This window comes from Haematobia irritans, chromosome 3 (assembly GCF_050003625.1).
Source record: "Haematobia irritans isolate KBUSLIRL chromosome 3, ASM5000362v1, whole genome shotgun sequence".
NCBI classification, from domain to species: domain Eukaryota; kingdom Metazoa; phylum Arthropoda; class Insecta; order Diptera; family Muscidae; genus Haematobia; species Haematobia irritans.
This window is the reverse complement of record NC_134399.1, coordinates 209,650,337-209,667,140: the sequence shown is the minus strand read 5'-3', so window position 1 is coordinate 209,667,140 and position 16,804 is coordinate 209,650,337. Positions and strand designations below refer to the sequence as shown.

Below are 16,804 nucleotides of genomic sequence, written 5' to 3'. Positions count from 1 at the left end.
TCCAATACAAATAAATTTTTGACAAAATTTTCTATAGAAATAAAATTTTGACAAAATTTTTTATAGAAATAAAATTTTGACAAAATTTTTTATAGAAATAAAACTTTGACAAAATTTTCTATAGAACTATCATTTTGACAAAATTTTCTATAGAAATAAAATTTTGAGAAAATTTTCTATAGAAATAAAATTTTGACAAAATTTGCTATAGAAATAAAATTTTGACAAAATTTTCTATAGAAATAAAAATTTGACAAAATCTTCTATAGGAATAAAGTATTGACAAAGTTTTCTATAGAAATCAAAATTTGACAAAATTTTCTATAGTAATAAAACTTCGATAAAATTTTCTATAGAAATAAAATTTTGACAAAATTTTCTATAGAAATAAAATTTTGACAAAATTTTCTATAGAAATAAAATTTTGACAAAATTTTCTATAGAAATAAAATTTTGACAAAATTTTCTATAGAAATAAAATTTTGACAAAACTTTCTATAGAAATAAAATTTTGACAAAATTTTCTATAGAAATAATATTTTGACAAAATTTTCTATAGAAATAAAATTTTGACAAAATTTTCTATAGAAATAAAATATTTTCAAAATTTTCTATAGAATTAAAATTTTGACAAAATTTTCTATAGAAATAAAATTTTGACAAAATTTTCTATAGAAATAAAATATTGCCAAAATTTTCTATAGAATTAAAATTTTGACAAAATTTTCTATAGAAATAAAATTTTGACATAATTTTCTATGGAAATAAAATGTTGACAAAAGTTTCTATAGAAATAAAATGTTGACAAAATTTTCTATAGAAATACACTTTTAACAAAATTTTCTATAGAAATAAAATTTTGACAAAATTTGCTATAGAAATAAAATTTTGACAAAATTTTATATAGAAATAAAATTTTGACAAAATCTTCTATAGAAATATTTTGAAAAAATTTTCTATAGAAATAAAATTTTGACAAAATTTTCTATAGGAATAAAATATTGACAAAATTTTTATAGAAATCAAAATTTTGACAAAATTTTCTATAGTAATAAAACTTCGATAAAATTTTCTATAGAAATAAAATTTTGACAAAATTTTCTATAGAAATAAAATTTTGACAAAACTTTCTATTGAAATAACATTTTGACAAAATTTTCTATAGAAATAAAATTTTGACAAAATTTTCTATAGAAATAAAATTTTGACAAAATTTTCTATAGAAATAAAATTTTGACAAAGTTTTCTATAGAAATAAAATTTTGAAAAAAATTTCTATAGGAATAAAATTTTGACAAAATTTTCTATAGAAATAAAATTTTGACAAAATTTTCTATAGAAATAAAATTTTGACAAAATTTTCTATAGAAATGAAATTTTGACAAAATTTTCTATAGAAATAAAAAATTTTGACAAAATTTTCTATAGAAATAAAATATTGCCAAAATTTTCTATAGAATTAAAATTTTGACAAAATTTTCTATAGAAATAAAATTTTGACATAATTTTCTATAGAAATAAAATATTGCCAAAATTTTCTATAGAATTAAAATTTTGACAAAATTTTCCATAGAAATAAAATTTTGGTAAAATTGTCTTCAAAAAAAAAAAAAATAATAATAAATAATCCCTCAAAACTCCACAAATTTATGGAAATTCCCCACCAAAACTCCAACTCAAATGTGACGTCACCATTCACAAAAAATATCCCCAATATGGGGGAACACACAAAAAAATATCCCCAATTTGGCAACGCTGGTGTTGAGGAAAATGTAAATTCTATATTTGAAGTTTTTACAATTCAGTTAAAAAACTTAATTATTTTTTCTATTTTAAAGTTATTAAACTTTCAAAGCAAGCGTGATATATTTCCTATATCTAAAGTTTATTTTATAATTTTCTATAGAAAAAAAATTTGGCAAAATTTTCTATAGAAATACAATTTTGACAAAATTTTCTATAGAAATAAAATTTTGACAAAATTTTCTATAGAAATAAAATTTTAACAAAATTTTCTATAGAAATACAATTTTAAAAAAATTTTCTATAGAAATGAAATTTTGACAAAATTTTTTATAGAAATAAAATTTTGACAAAATTTTCTATAGAAATAAAAATTTACAAAATTTTCTGCAGAAATGAATTTTTAACAAAAGTTTCTAAGAAATAAAATTTTGACAAAATTTTCTATATGAATACATGTTTGACAAAATTTTCTATATATTTCCAGATTTATAAGTGGAAGATATATCTTTTAATCCTCTATCTGAGGGAGGAGGATTTATTCATATATAAAACGCATTGCTTGTGATCCGATTGCGCTACACCACTTCCGGATCCATAAAGAATATTTTCATTGCTTTTTTGAATCCACTTTTTTGCTGGGATTTACAAAAACAATTGTGTATAAAAAATGATTGAATTAATTGTGCTAATTATTAATCTATACTCGTAGCAATTGTGAGCTCGAACTCAATTAAGGAAAACAGAAAATAATATCCAACCACTGGCCATTTCTGCTAGACTCTTTTTGCGTATCTTGTTGTTGTTTTTTTTTTAGAAAAAGAAATCAAAACAATATATACAAATACTATATTATTACCCTACCAGAAGATACACAATACTTGTTATTATTTTATTCTATTACGTTGCCTTACTTTCTTCCAAGAATTTGTGAAAATTCCCTGAAACTCATACACCCAAAACACTCCTCCCATGTAAGTATACGCACACTCAATCACGTTCGTATTTAAAAGAACAAACGCAAAAGAAAATATGGAATAATAAAGACAATAAAATTCCATAAATCTAAGATGCAAAAGGAAACCATGACCACCGAAGGAGGATACAGAATATTTTAGACATTAGTTAAGAGGGAAAAGAACAGAGATTTTTTATACACCCAGGAAAAAAAATCCAATCGAAAATATAGGAAAATAATTAGCGTGAAAATATAACCATAGCGATAGGCGAACACATGCACTGAAAAAAATATTGTCGTGAGGTCAAAGAGTTCATGTCTTTAAAATACGAATGCAAATTTTGCTTAGCATAGATGACGCATTACTCTAATATAATTTTTTTCCTTGTCGAAAAGTCGATAAACTTTTTAGTGAAGTCGTTTTGTCCTTATAATTAAGTGATTTGAGTTAAAAATGGGTATCATAACATGAAAGAAAAAATGTTTGCATAATTTAATAATTTCTACTGGAAGTCGAATCTGAATTTGGAAATTAAAGTCGTCGTTAACCCGTTTTTAAAGGACTTTGATAGCATATGAAGAAAACAAGCTGAAAAAACGAAAAATTAAAATTTGCTTCCTAGAAGCAAGTACACAAAACCCAACTTTAAAAGAGAATTGTGTCTTAAAAGTGTCCTTATTTGTATTCTCCGCTTATTTGGCTCGGAATCAATACCAAAATTGTTAGAGTAAAGACGAAATCTTTGGAACCGAGCATGCTTTTTTTCAGTGTGATTACGTGTATTTCTTGTACACGGCGGAAAATGGGATATTGTTGCCATTGTTTACCAGAAAATCTTGTCAAAATTTTATATCTATAAAAAATTGCCAAAAATTTATTTCTATTGAAAATTTTGCCAAAATTCAATTTATATTGAAAATTTTGCCAAATTTTATTTCTATGGAAAATTTTGTCAAAATTTTATTACTATAGAAATTTTGTAAAAATTTTATTTCTATAGACAATTTTGTAAAAAATTTATTTCTATAGAAATTTTGTCAAAATTTTATTTCTATAAAAATTTTGTCAAAATTTTATTTCTATAGAAAATTTTGTCAAAATTTTATTTCTATAGAAAATTTTGTCAAGATTTTATTTGTATAGAAAATTTTGTTAAAATTTTATTTCTATAGAAAATTTTGTCAAAATTTTAGTTCTATAGAAAATTTTGTCAAAATTTTATTTCTATAGAAAATTTTGTTAAAATTTTATTTCTATAGAAAATGTTGTCAAAATTTTATTTTTATAAAAAATTTTGTCAAAATTTCATTTCTTTAGAAAATTTTTCTCAAAATTTTTTTTCTATAGAAAATTTTTTTAAAAAATTTTATTTCTATAGAAAATTTTGGTAACATTTTATTTCTATAGGAAATTTTGTTAAAATTTTATTTCGATAGAAAATTTTGTTAAAACTTTATTTCTATAGAAAATTTTGTTAACATTTTATTTCTATTGAAAATTTTGTTAAAATTTATTTCTATAGAAAATTTTGTCAAAATTTTATTTCTATAGAACATTTTTTCAAAATTTTATTCATATAGAATTTTTTTTTTTTTTTTAAGTTTTATCTCCATAGAAAATTTTGCAAAATTATATTTCTATAGAAAATTTTGTCAAAATTTTATTTCTATAGAAAATTATAAAATAAACTTTAGATATAGGAAATATATCACGTTTGCTTTGAAATTTTAATAACTTTAAAATAGAAAAAATAATTTAGTCTTTTAACTGAATTGTAAAAACTTCAAATATGCGTTGTCAAATTGGGGATATTTTTTTTGTGTTCCACCATATTGGGGATATTTTTTGTGAATGGTGACGTCATTTCTGAGTTGGAGATTTGGTGGGGAATTTCCATAAATTTGTGGAGTTTTGAGGGATTATTTTTTTCTGAAGACAATTTTACCAAAATTTTATTTCTATAAAAAATTTTGTCAAAATTTTATTTCTATAGAAAATTTTGTCAAAATTTTATTTCTATGGAAAATTTTGTCAAAATTTTATTTCTATAGAAAATTATACCTATTTTTTAAAAAATTTTATTTCTGTAGTAAATTTTGACAACATAGAACTGTATTTCTATAGAAAATTTTGTCAAAATTTTATTTGTATAGAAATTTTGACAAAATTTTATTACTATAGAAATTTTGTCAAAATTTTATTTCTATAGAAAATGTTGTCAAAATTTTATTTCTATAGAAAATTTTGTCAAAATTTTATTTCTATAGAAAATTTTGTCAAAATTTTATTTCTGTAGAAAATTTTGTCAAAATTTTATTTCTATAGAAAATTTTGTTAAAATTTTATTTCTATAGAAAATTTTGTTAAAATTTTATTTCTATAGAAAATGTTGCCAAATTTTATTACTATACAAAATTGTGTTAAAATTGTATTTCTATGGAAAATTTTGTCAAAATTTTATTTCTATAGAAAATTATATCAATTTTTGACAAAAATTTTATTTCTATAGTAAATTTTGACAAAATTTTATTTTTATAGAAAATTTTGTCATAATTTTATTTCTATAGAAAATTTTGTCAGAACTGTATTTCTATTGAAAATTTTGCCAAAATTTTATTTGTATAGAAAATGTTATTTCTATAGAAATTTTGTAAAAGTTTTATTTCTATAGAAAATGTCAAAATTTTATTTCTATAGAAAATTTTGTTAAAATGTTATTTCTATAGAAAATTTTGTCAACATTTTATTTCTATAGAAAATTTTGCCAACTTTTATTTCTATAAAAAATTTTGTTAAAATTTTATTTCTATAGAAAATTTTGTTAAAATTTTATTTCTATAGAAAATTTTGTCATTATTTTATTTCTATAGAAAATTTTGTCAACATTTTATTTCTATAAAAACATTTTGTCAAAATTTTAGTTCTATAGAAAATTGTACCTATAGAAATTTTGTGAAGTACCTCTTAGTTGGAGAGGAATATTTCGCAAAATCTACCAAACCATCAACAATTCTACCAATCTGTAAAAAATTTATAATTTTTGGTGGAATTCTAACAACTGTGTCAAAACGATCTTTTAAAATTTTATTTCTATAGAATATTTTGTCAAAATGTTATTACTATAGAAAATTCAAATCAAAATTTTATTTCTATAGAAAATATTGTCAAAATTTTATTTCTATAGAAAATTTTGTCAAAATTTTATTACTATAGAAAATTTTGTAAAAATTTTTTTTCTATAGAAAATTTTGTCAAAATTTTACTTCTATAGAAAATTTTGTCAAAAATTTACTTCTATAGAAAATTTTGTCAAAATTTTAGTTTTATAGAAAATTTTACCTATAGAAAATTTGTGAAGTACATCTTAGTTGGAGAGGAATATTTCGCAAAATCTACCAAACCATCAACAATTCTACCCATCTACCAAACTGTAAAAAAAATTAAATTTTTTGGTAGAATTCTAACAACTGTGTCAAAACGATCTGAGTACGCATAACCTCAAAAATGTCAAACTTTGACAGTTTACAAAACTAGGCCTGCCCAATGCCGAAATATTAAAGTCAAACCTCGTATATACGATAGTTTAGTGTCAGGCGAATGAGAAAAGACTGTTTTGAGGGGCGCCAAAAAGTTGAATTTTCAAGTACACCCAGAGAAGGAATATGATCAATGGAATATGAAAATGTTATTTTTGGGTGGTGACCAAGTAACATGGTTTTCGCAACCATGTTATCTCGGAAATCATGTATCTGATTTCGGCAAGCAGGTTATATTTGACGAGAAAATAACATTTTAGTGACAAACGTGTTACATGGTCACCATACAAAAATAACATTTTGCTCTTGAAACATGTTTGAGGTGATCATATTCCTTCTCTACGTGTAGTGGTCGTAAAAAAGAATATAGAGATTTGCACGCATTGATATGACAGAAGTTCCCTGTATTTTATCATGGTATGACATTGTTTTTACTCTCTTAACGGCGAGTCTTAATAATTAAAGCAACAATTCCGACTCAATATCGCCTAATTTGTTTTTGTACCCCAACACTTTGTATATGATTTCGCATAGAGCTCTTCTGATAAGCATACAAATGTTCTATCAACGAGTGCAAGAGTACATTTACTGCCAATTATTCTTACAATTCAAGAGTGTTGGCTTTTGTTTAGAGTTCACTGTGTGACAGTACGACAGACTTCCATTTCTAGGAAATGCGTTTGGCGGATTCATTCGAAAGGAATGTTGTTTGGCATATGAGTGAGTAGATAGAGAGAGATACACATAGATGGGAGGTTGTGTGTGAGTTGAATACTAAACACGCAAAAGTAAACATTTATTAATGCTTATTCTCTTTTTTTGTGCTTTCCGTTAATTTTTGTTGTTGTTGTTGTTTGTTTGCTCCCTGGTAAATATAAATAGTATACGATGATGGCCGGCACAATATACCAACAAGGAAGGCATTATAATTGTCGTAGTTTTGTTTTTGTTTTTGCTTTCTTCTCCTTCTCCTTGTTCTTGCTTCTGTAGGCGTTTTTTTGTTATTAAAGCGATTAAAAACAAAAACAATGATGAATCAATTGTGCGGCATTAGGTTATGGAAATTATTAAATAATTATGTATGCATGAATTTAAGGCTTTAAGTATATGACTATTTTTAGATTTGCTTTTTTGTCAACTACTTTTATTGGATGATGATTAATTAATGACGAAAAATGGAAGCAAATTAAAGAAGAGGCATTGAATTGTTATAATGAATTTTTTAAAGAGTATTGCCATAATATAGTAAGTCTCTCGCAGATATGATCTTCTCTTTTGTTAAGAGAGTAAATATCAAGTTATATGTTAGAGGGTTATAAGTAGCCATTTTTTACTCTACTTTTTTCGCTTTTATTTATTTGAACAGCTTTAACCTTTTTTCAACTTCTCCGTATCTAAACAATGTGATTGTTTTCTAGATATATCTGGGAACTCTGAATAAGTTTTCAAAAAAGTCCCGCACAACTCACATGATTTTAAAGATTTTTCCAACATGTACTTCCATCAAACGATTTTTCTCTCAAATCGATTAGTTTGGCAACTCTGCAATATGAAAAACGCGTTCTGTCAGTGAAAGAAATAAAGAGAGAAGAATAACAAATAACAGTAACCACATCAAGAACCTTATCGCCAGTGAAGTTGTATTCGCATTTTGTTTTTTTGATCCACACAAAATGAAGATTCAGGAGAAGAAAGTCAACGAAGTCAGTGGAACATCATAAATTGCATTGCCAACTGCGATTTCTTATTCTTAGAACTTGTGCATATACTTACACACATACAATATGTATGTATGTGTTTATGTGCTTTTAGCAACAATGAACTTGTTGATCTGTTCCAATAAAATAGTAACAACACTAGTAGCAGTAGTGATAGCAATAAGCAAAAAAGGGAGGAGGAGCAGAAATTGAACACAAATATGCAGGCGTATAGTTATGTATACTCGCATAGATACATTTGCGTGTATAGAGAAACAATTCTTTGTTACAATGTTGTAAATTATAGATGATCACAATATGAGGAGAAAGAAGTTTGTAACGCATCGAACAAGTGGGTTTGTTCGAGCGTTTCGAGTTATTGCAAGGAACTTGTAGGGAAAATAGGGATGCCAAATTGGTTTGTGTGTTTTATGATAAACCCGAATATGACTACATTAATTTTCGATTAAATGTTCTGAAAATTGTAAAATTATATTTCCTATCATTTGATAAGGAATTATAAGAAACTTCAAAGTAAAAATGTTCTATTTATTAAAAAAAAAAATAAAATAAAATCGAATATGTCAAATCTTGGTTTTAAACTTGTCCCATATATTTAAAGCTTTTTAGCTTTATGCCAACCCAAATGTAGGGCTTAAGAAACAAAAACATTACGATTGGAAATGCACAAACACAATTTCTTTGCTGTTGACAGCTGCTTAAATAAAAATGTTATTTAATAACAAAAAAAAAAAAAAAAACATCAAAGTTGTCACTGTATATATAATTTGTTAAATACAATACTTGCTGTCACTAAGTAATTAGGAATTCTCTACAAACGGAATGATAAATTGCTTAGTCATGGTTTGTTTTTCGGTATCAATATGATCATAAATCTCACTTTTTTTTATTATTCTATATGCATGCATAATGTTTATTTCATTAATATAATGATTTGCGTACAACCAAATGAAGATTATCATAGGGATGATAAAATTGATAGTTTGGTACATTTGTTGGTACGATTTGTCCGTTTATTAATTTATTATTGGTTTTATTTAGTAGCCATTAACAAAATTTGGGAATTGGTCAAAGCACAGATTTCCTAGGACAAAAGCAGGATACAATGGAAAGAACGAGTTAGAGCATCTAGTATAGGCTTAGGTGTATGCCAGCCGACATGAGAAAGAGAAACCTGAATTCTTTCTGAATATCGCTTATTTTAGAATCAATACCAAATTCTTTAAGGGAAGGTTCAACATTTATGTCAAATTTGAATTTGAACAATTCGTGTTAATTTGAGTCACAATAACAAATTATTGTGATTTAGTAGTACAACGAAATGAGAGAGATATTTTGAGATTGTGTTTCTTCTCTCGTATAATACACCCCTACAAGTACAAACTTTCTGGTTTATCTTCACCAAAAAAGTTCACTTAATAAACAATCCTACACTCTGCATGAATTCATAAATTAAAGAGTCACGATTTTAACTCAAGTTGCGTGTTATGAGCTGTCCGTATGATATACGGCATAACATATTGATCCATTATAGATATGTGTTATATCAATTATAACACATTTTTCTAGAATTAAAACAATTAATTTTGATTTGAAATCTAGGAATACAGAACAACCATTTTCTTGTTGGGAATTTTTTCCCAGAGTGTACCATTAGTTATATTTAGTGAAGCACATGCTTGAATTAAATACTTTACTTGGTTGATATTTGCCTGTTAGATATTACACGTTATCCATTGATGGTGTTAAATAAAATTTCTAAGAAAACTTTAAATGATATTCCCAGTAATCACAATTGCATGAGAAATCTCTGAATTCAAAATGTTTTCAAAGAATTAAAATTTACTGCAATATGAAGTCAAATAATGCTTAAAGCTTTGTTTTTGGGTTTAAGATAGGTAGAATTTTGCTATTCTGACACTCTAAAGGGCTCAGCTATTTGGTACACATCTTGTTGGTACTAAATTGCGGACATGTTGTCAAATTAGTATTTCCTTAATTCACAATAATAGTATATTGTGAATGAATAGCACTTTAAATTCGAAGAAAATGATATGAATTGAAATAATTATATAATTTTGCAACAGATTAACAATAACAAAAGCTACTTCACCATATAAACAATTATTAATTATTACTTTTTCTAGTCGAAAAAATTTTTTTAATCGTTTGGTAACATTAATAACAATTTGTTTTCTTCTTGTTTTTAGGATTTATTTGTTTCAAATTAGGATTAAAAAATGACTTCACCGGAAGAGCGAATGCCGACGCATGGTAAGTTTTTTTTATATTAAAATGTTGTCAAAATTTTATTTCTATCGAAGATGCTGTCACAATTTTATTTCTATAGAAAATCATATCAAAATTTTATTTCTATAGCAAATCATGTCAAAATTTTATCTCTAAAGAAAATTTTGTCACAACTTTATTTCTATAGAAAATTTTGTCAAAATTTTATTTCTATAGAAAATTTTGTCAAATTTTATTTCTATAGAATACTTTGTCAAAATGTTATTTCTATAGAAAATCATGTCAAAATTTTAATTCTATAGAAAATTTTGTCAAAATTTTATTTCTATACAAAATTTTGTCAAAATGTTATTTCTATATAAAATTATGTCAAAATTTTATTTCTATAGAAAATTTTGTCAAAATTTTATTTCTATAGAAAATTTTGTCAAAATTTTATTTCCATAGAAAATTTTGTTTCTATAAAAAAAATTGTCACAATCTTATTTCTATAGAATATTTTCTCAAAATTTTATTCCTATATTAAATTTTCTCAAAATTTTATTTCTATAGAAAATTTTCTCAAAATTTTATTTCTATAGAAAATTTTGTCAAAATTTTATTTCTATAGAAAATCATGTCAAAATTTTAATTCTATTAAAAATTTTGGCAAAATTTTATTCCTATATAAAATTTTGTCAAAATTTTATTTCTATAGAAAATTTTGTCAAAATTTTATTTCTATAGAAAATTTTGTCAAAATTTTATTTCTATAGAAAACTTTGTCAAAATGTTATTTCTATAGGAAATTTTGCCAAAATTTTATTTCTATAGAAAATTTTATCAAAATTATATTTCTATAGGAAATTTTGTAAAAATTTTATTTCTATAGAAAATTTTGTCAAAATTTTATTTCTATAGAAAATTTTGTTTCTATAAAAAAATTTGTCACAATTTTATTTCTATAGAATATTTTCTCAAAATTTTATTCCTATATTAAATTTTGTCAAAATTTTATTTCTATAGAAAATTTTGTCAAAATTTTATTTCTATAGAAAATTTTGTCAAAATTTTATTTCTATAGAAAATTTTGTCAAAATTTTATTTCCATAGAAAATTTTGTCAAAAATTTATTTCTATGGAAAAGTTTGCTAATATTTTATTTCTACAGAAAATTTTGTCAAAATTTTATTTCTATAGACAATTTTGTAAAAATTTTATTTCTATAGAAAATTTTGTCAAAATTTTATTTCCATAGAAAATTTTGTCAAAATTTTATTTCTATAGAAAATTTTGTTTCTATAAAAAAATTTGTCACAATTTTATTTCTATAGAATATTTTCTCAAAATTTTATTCCTATATAAAATTTTGTCAACATTTTATTTCTATAGAAAATTTTGTCAAAATTTTATTTCTATAGAAAATTTTGTTTCTTTAAAAATTTTTTTCAAAATTTTATTTCTATAGAAAATTTTGTCAAAATTTTATTTCGATAGAAAATTTTGTCAAAATTTTATTTCCATAGAAAATGTTGTCAAAATTTTATTTCTATAGAAAATTTTGCCAATATTTTATTTCTATAGAAAATTTGGTCAAAATTTTATTCCTATAGAAAATTTTGTCAAAAGTTTATTTCTATAGAAAACTTTGTCAAAATGTTATTTCTATAGAATTTTTTCTCAAAATTTTATTCCTATAAAATTTTGTCAAAATTTTATTTCCATACAAAATTTTGTCAAAATTTTATTTCTATAGAAAATTTTGCCAATATTTTATTTCTATAGAAAATTTGGTCAAAATTTTATTTCTATAGAAAATTCTGTCAAAATTTTATTTCTATAGAAAACTTTGTCAAAATGTTATTTCTATAGAAAATTTTGTTTCTATAAAAAAATTTGCCAATATTTTATTTCTATAGAAAATTTGGTCAAAATTTTATTTCTATAGAAAATTTTGTCAAAATTTTATTTCTCTATAAAATTTTGTCAAAATTTTATTTCTATAGAAAAATTTGTCAAAATTTGATTTCTATAGAAAATTTTGTCAAAATTTTTCCATAGAAAATTTTGTCAAAATTTTATTTCTATAGAAAATTGTGTCAAAAATTTATTTCTATAGAAAATTTGGTCAAAATTTTATTTCTATAGAAAACTTTGTCAAAATGTTATTTCTATAGAAAATTTGGTCAAAACTTTATTTCTATAGAAAATTTTCTCAAAATTTTTTTTTCTATAAAAAGTTTTTTCAAAATTTTATTTCCATAGAAAATTTTGTCAAAATTTTATTTCTATAGAAAAATATGTCGACATTTTATTTCTATAGAATATGTTGTCAAAAGTTTTGGTCAAAACTTTATATCTATAGAGTTTTTTTCCAAATGGAAGAATATCCATAATTTTAATAACTTTCGAGTTTTGTAATGAACTAATATATTACGAAAGTGTTGTTTTTTGTTTTTTTTTTTTGTCAACACAAAATAAATTCATAAATTAATAATAAATGTGTATTATTATTTTTATTACTATTATACAATATTAATATCTTTTCATGTTTGTATATAAATGTACATATGTGTCCATTATTTTATACATATACTTAAATTTATTTAGTGTGTATTTACAAATAAAATATGCACGAGAGAGTTCATATAAGCTAAAAAAAACCAACAAAATTTGTCTAACCCAAAGGAAAATAAACGAAGAATATAAGAAAACCAACCAACCAACATTCATTCGTTCGTTTATTGATTTTTAGACTATTTTTAGAATATTACTTTTGCCTTCAGAAAGCGCACTTAAATGCCATGGAGGAAAACATACCAATACACAGACCCAAACTACTTTGCCAATACACATACATACGCAAATAAATAGCACAACCATATATATATGTGTGGTATCAGTGTATGCGTATACGTTTATATTTTGCTCCTTTTCTTCCTTGGTGTTTTTGCCTCTACATTCTCAAGAAAATAAAAGTTAAATATGGTGGTAAAGATATTGCGTTCTTAATATCTTTCTTTAATATGGGTTTCCATATACCTACACCCTCAAAAAAAATCGCTTCTCTAACATATGTTCCAAACATATTTTGCAGGAAGCACATATATTATTGGATACTGCGAAACATTAATATGTTTGTTTTATGTGAGCATATTATATGTTTGGAAGCATTTTGAGTCCAAAAATAGTATATGCTTGGAAGAATCCTCAAGATTGTGCTCATTCCCTCACATAATTTTCACTTCCACGAAATTTTTGAGTTCTTCGCATCTTTTTCTGTAATACAAATATGCTGTTTTTTTTTCAAATGTCTATTCTCTTGGTTCCGAATGTCTATTCTCTTTATTCCGAATACTCATTCTAATATTCAAATTAAATAATATTTAGACTTAAGCATATTAAATTGTTGGCCTTATCATGAAACAGTTTTCCGAAACAACATATAAGCGGTTTCACAGAAATTGCTCTCATTTCATTCTCGCTGTGTTATGTTGACATCTTTTTATTCATCCCTCCCGGTTTCCATCTCTATTCCTTTCTCTATACTAACTCTCTCTCTCTCTCTCTGTCGCTCTCTGAATAAAGTATCACAACATATATATTTTTACTCGAAATGTGTAAATTTATATATGTATACATTCACACATATTATTTTTATGAAACATTCATGCCCCAAACATAATATATTGTAACATATTAACATATGTGTCCCAAACATTTTGTGTTAGTTTAGGAACATTACATGTTTGCACTTAAATATATTGTGTTTAAAAATTGTGCCCGAAACACATTTTGTTTATATCGGAACATATGAAAAACATATTTTTCTAACAGTGTATCACACAGATAAAATATAGGCTATTTGTCTTGGATTTCCCTTTCTTCTTGATTGTTTTTTGTTTTCTAATTGTCATCTTTTAACATTTACTTTCAATTTTGTATTTTTTTTTTGCGCGTTTTTAGCCATCCTTATAATAACAACAACAAATCCTGCCCATCATCTCATAATCTTGCATTATTTCGTCGATATTGTTGGCACACATCCTTCTTTATAGGGCTACACTGTTGTCCTTCTACATAACAAATCTTAAAATTCTCTGCTTAAATTTTTGTCAGCAACCTTCAGCCGCCAGTTGCTTTTGTACGTTTGTTTTTTCATTCATTGCTTTTGTTGTTGGTACTTCCCCAATACGCACACATCAGAGAATGAAGCCGACCCATATTTGTCGGCGGCGGCGGACACTAAATTTTTGCCTTCGGCGGCGGCGGCTTGACGGCTGAGCCGATATAAATTTGTTCACTCGGCGGCGGACAATTATCCATTATAAAATCAATTTGAAGTTAATCGAATGGTAATGAGATTAGTTGTAGAACCGATCTTACAAACAAATTTACTTTTCGTTTAAATTTTCTGAGCTAAATTTTTGCTAAATTATTATAGCAGCTTAAATATGATTGGTTGTGTTCAAAATTTTGGAAAAAATACGACGATTATATATAAATTTTTCTGATTTAAATCGACATTTTTGATTAATTGGCTGCTAAATTTGAGTCGAGATGAGTCGATATATTCGGCGGCGGCGTCGACTGGCAAAAAATGGTCGGCGGCGACTGAAATCGGCGGCGCGACTCGGCGGCTTCATTCTCTGGCACACATTTATAGCCATAGCAATTTCTGTTTGTGTAAAGCTTTCTCCATTCTAATGTTTATGTTGTTACCGTTCTGTATTTTCTCCTTGTTGTAGGTTAAGGTAAGTTGGCTCGTCGCTAGACGTTAGGTGGGGAGGGGTGGGGTGTGTCAGTCCATTTGTCAGACAGCCTACAAGTTGTTCGTGTTCGTATAAACGATGACTACGGCAACAACGATATAGACAACAATGGCGTCTTTATGCCTGCTAGCCTGGTAAAAAGGAAGAAGGAAAAAACCATTTTCAATGTTAGGTTAATGTAACACTCGACAATGTTCCTAACAGAAGCATAGTGTTTTTGGATTTATTTTTATACATTGTCCTTCATAGTGGTTGTTGTTATTGTTGTCCTTTCTTTGTTAGAAAACGAAGTGTTATTTGGTTACAGTCCCCCCCACACACACACACTACATAAGGAGCTGCTAAGTTGACAGATGATTCAGGGTTGCCAATAAATTGTTGGGTGGAATAAAAAAGTTCAAGCAACATTTTAGACAAATCAAAATGTTTCTCTTGCCTAAATGTATTTTCATTAAAACCAAATGAAATCTAATTTATGACGAAATCACGAACTGTTTTCTAATTTGTTTTATAATATAAGTAATATGGAAACTACATTCAAAGTCGCTTATGTTGCGAAAACACTATGAATCTGCGTTAGATGTAAACTTTTTATTTTTGAATTCGTTAAAAAGCAAACATTTTTTTTTTTAAATAAATCAAATTGCAATGCGATTTTGTTTTTGTCAATGTGTAAGTAACACTTCTCTGAGTATAAAATTGTTTTAACAATTGTTGGTATAGCTAAGCGTATACGTAATTTTAGATGTATTACAAGGTGTGAAAATATAATTTTTTGTATACATCTTTGCGTATACGTAACTTTTAGGGACATTACTTATACGTTAGTAAAAAATAGATCAGATTTAATAACGACAAGTTGACATCAGAGAGAATAAAAACAAGAGAACGAAACTGTGAAGTGAAACTGCGTCAGTAGGTGGCAGCTATGAGGAAAATTTCTCTAATATCATGCAGTTTTTGTCGGCGATTCTCTCAAATATCATACAGTTTGCGTCGGTGTCACCCAGTTCAGTTCTCTGTCGACTTTACGAAACTTCAAGAAATTTAGGATTTAAAACCTACTTTGTAGCAAAAAATTTTCGTTTTTATTCCATTTTCATTCCATTAAATTTTTTGGCAGACAATTTGAAATTATAACTGCCGACGCCTTTATAAAGAATTTGTCAAAACAGCGCTTCAACCGCAACGTCGGTAATACCAAAGCTGCAGGCATTGTGCGCCATCTATACGTTTGAAATTTGTTGTTTTTGTAGAAGAGAAATTTTCGTCCTCTTGTGTTTTTATTCTCTTTGGTGACACAAAGATAATTGAGTATAACAAGATTAAGCATTGTGCTCTTATCAAGAGAAGACAAATGTCAAGGTGTAGAGGGCTATGAGAAAAAAATTGTTTTATTTGTCAATTTTTTCCAAAGCAGCTCTGCCCAAGAATAAATTTAAACGGCAATATTCACATAAAACCATAATTAATATTTGCTTTAAAATACACATACGTTTTATTTTAATTTTCTACAAACGTTTTGGTACTGCTTTTGTGGGTTTTTATTCAGAAATTTATGAAAAACACAAATGTTATGATATTTTCCAACGCAAACGGCAGTACATTTGAGAGACACGTCGACGCAAACTTTATGATATTTTGTTGGCAGAGTCCTCTGGTGCTTCAGTTTTGCTATGACAAGACTGCATCTTCTTCTCAATTATCTTTGGGTGACATCAGTTCCAGTGTTGCCAGTATTTTTCTGGCTCTTGTCCCCAAATTGTGATGTTTTCGTCCCCAAAATCCCCAATTTATGACAAGTTAAAAAAAGCAAAAGGCTCTGCTGTAGAAAATCAGTAATAATT

At 25.5% G+C, this 16,804-nt stretch overlaps 1 protein-coding gene across 5 annotated transcripts in view; it reads left to right on the top strand.

The window, feature by feature from the left end:
* HDAC4 (histone deacetylase 4) overlaps window positions 1-16,804 on the top strand; it is a 115,646-nt gene that overhangs the window by 18,246 nt on the left and 80,596 nt on the right. For all 5 annotated transcript variants that reach the window (XM_075302517.1, XM_075302519.1, XM_075302518.1 and 2 more), the window contains exon 2: window positions 10,167-10,230. In XM_075302517.1, the coding sequence (XP_075158632.1) occupies window positions 10,197-10,230 (34 nt within the window). In that variant the 5' untranslated portion in view covers window positions 10,167-10,196. The remainder of the gene's footprint in view (window positions 1-10,166; window positions 10,231-16,804) is intronic.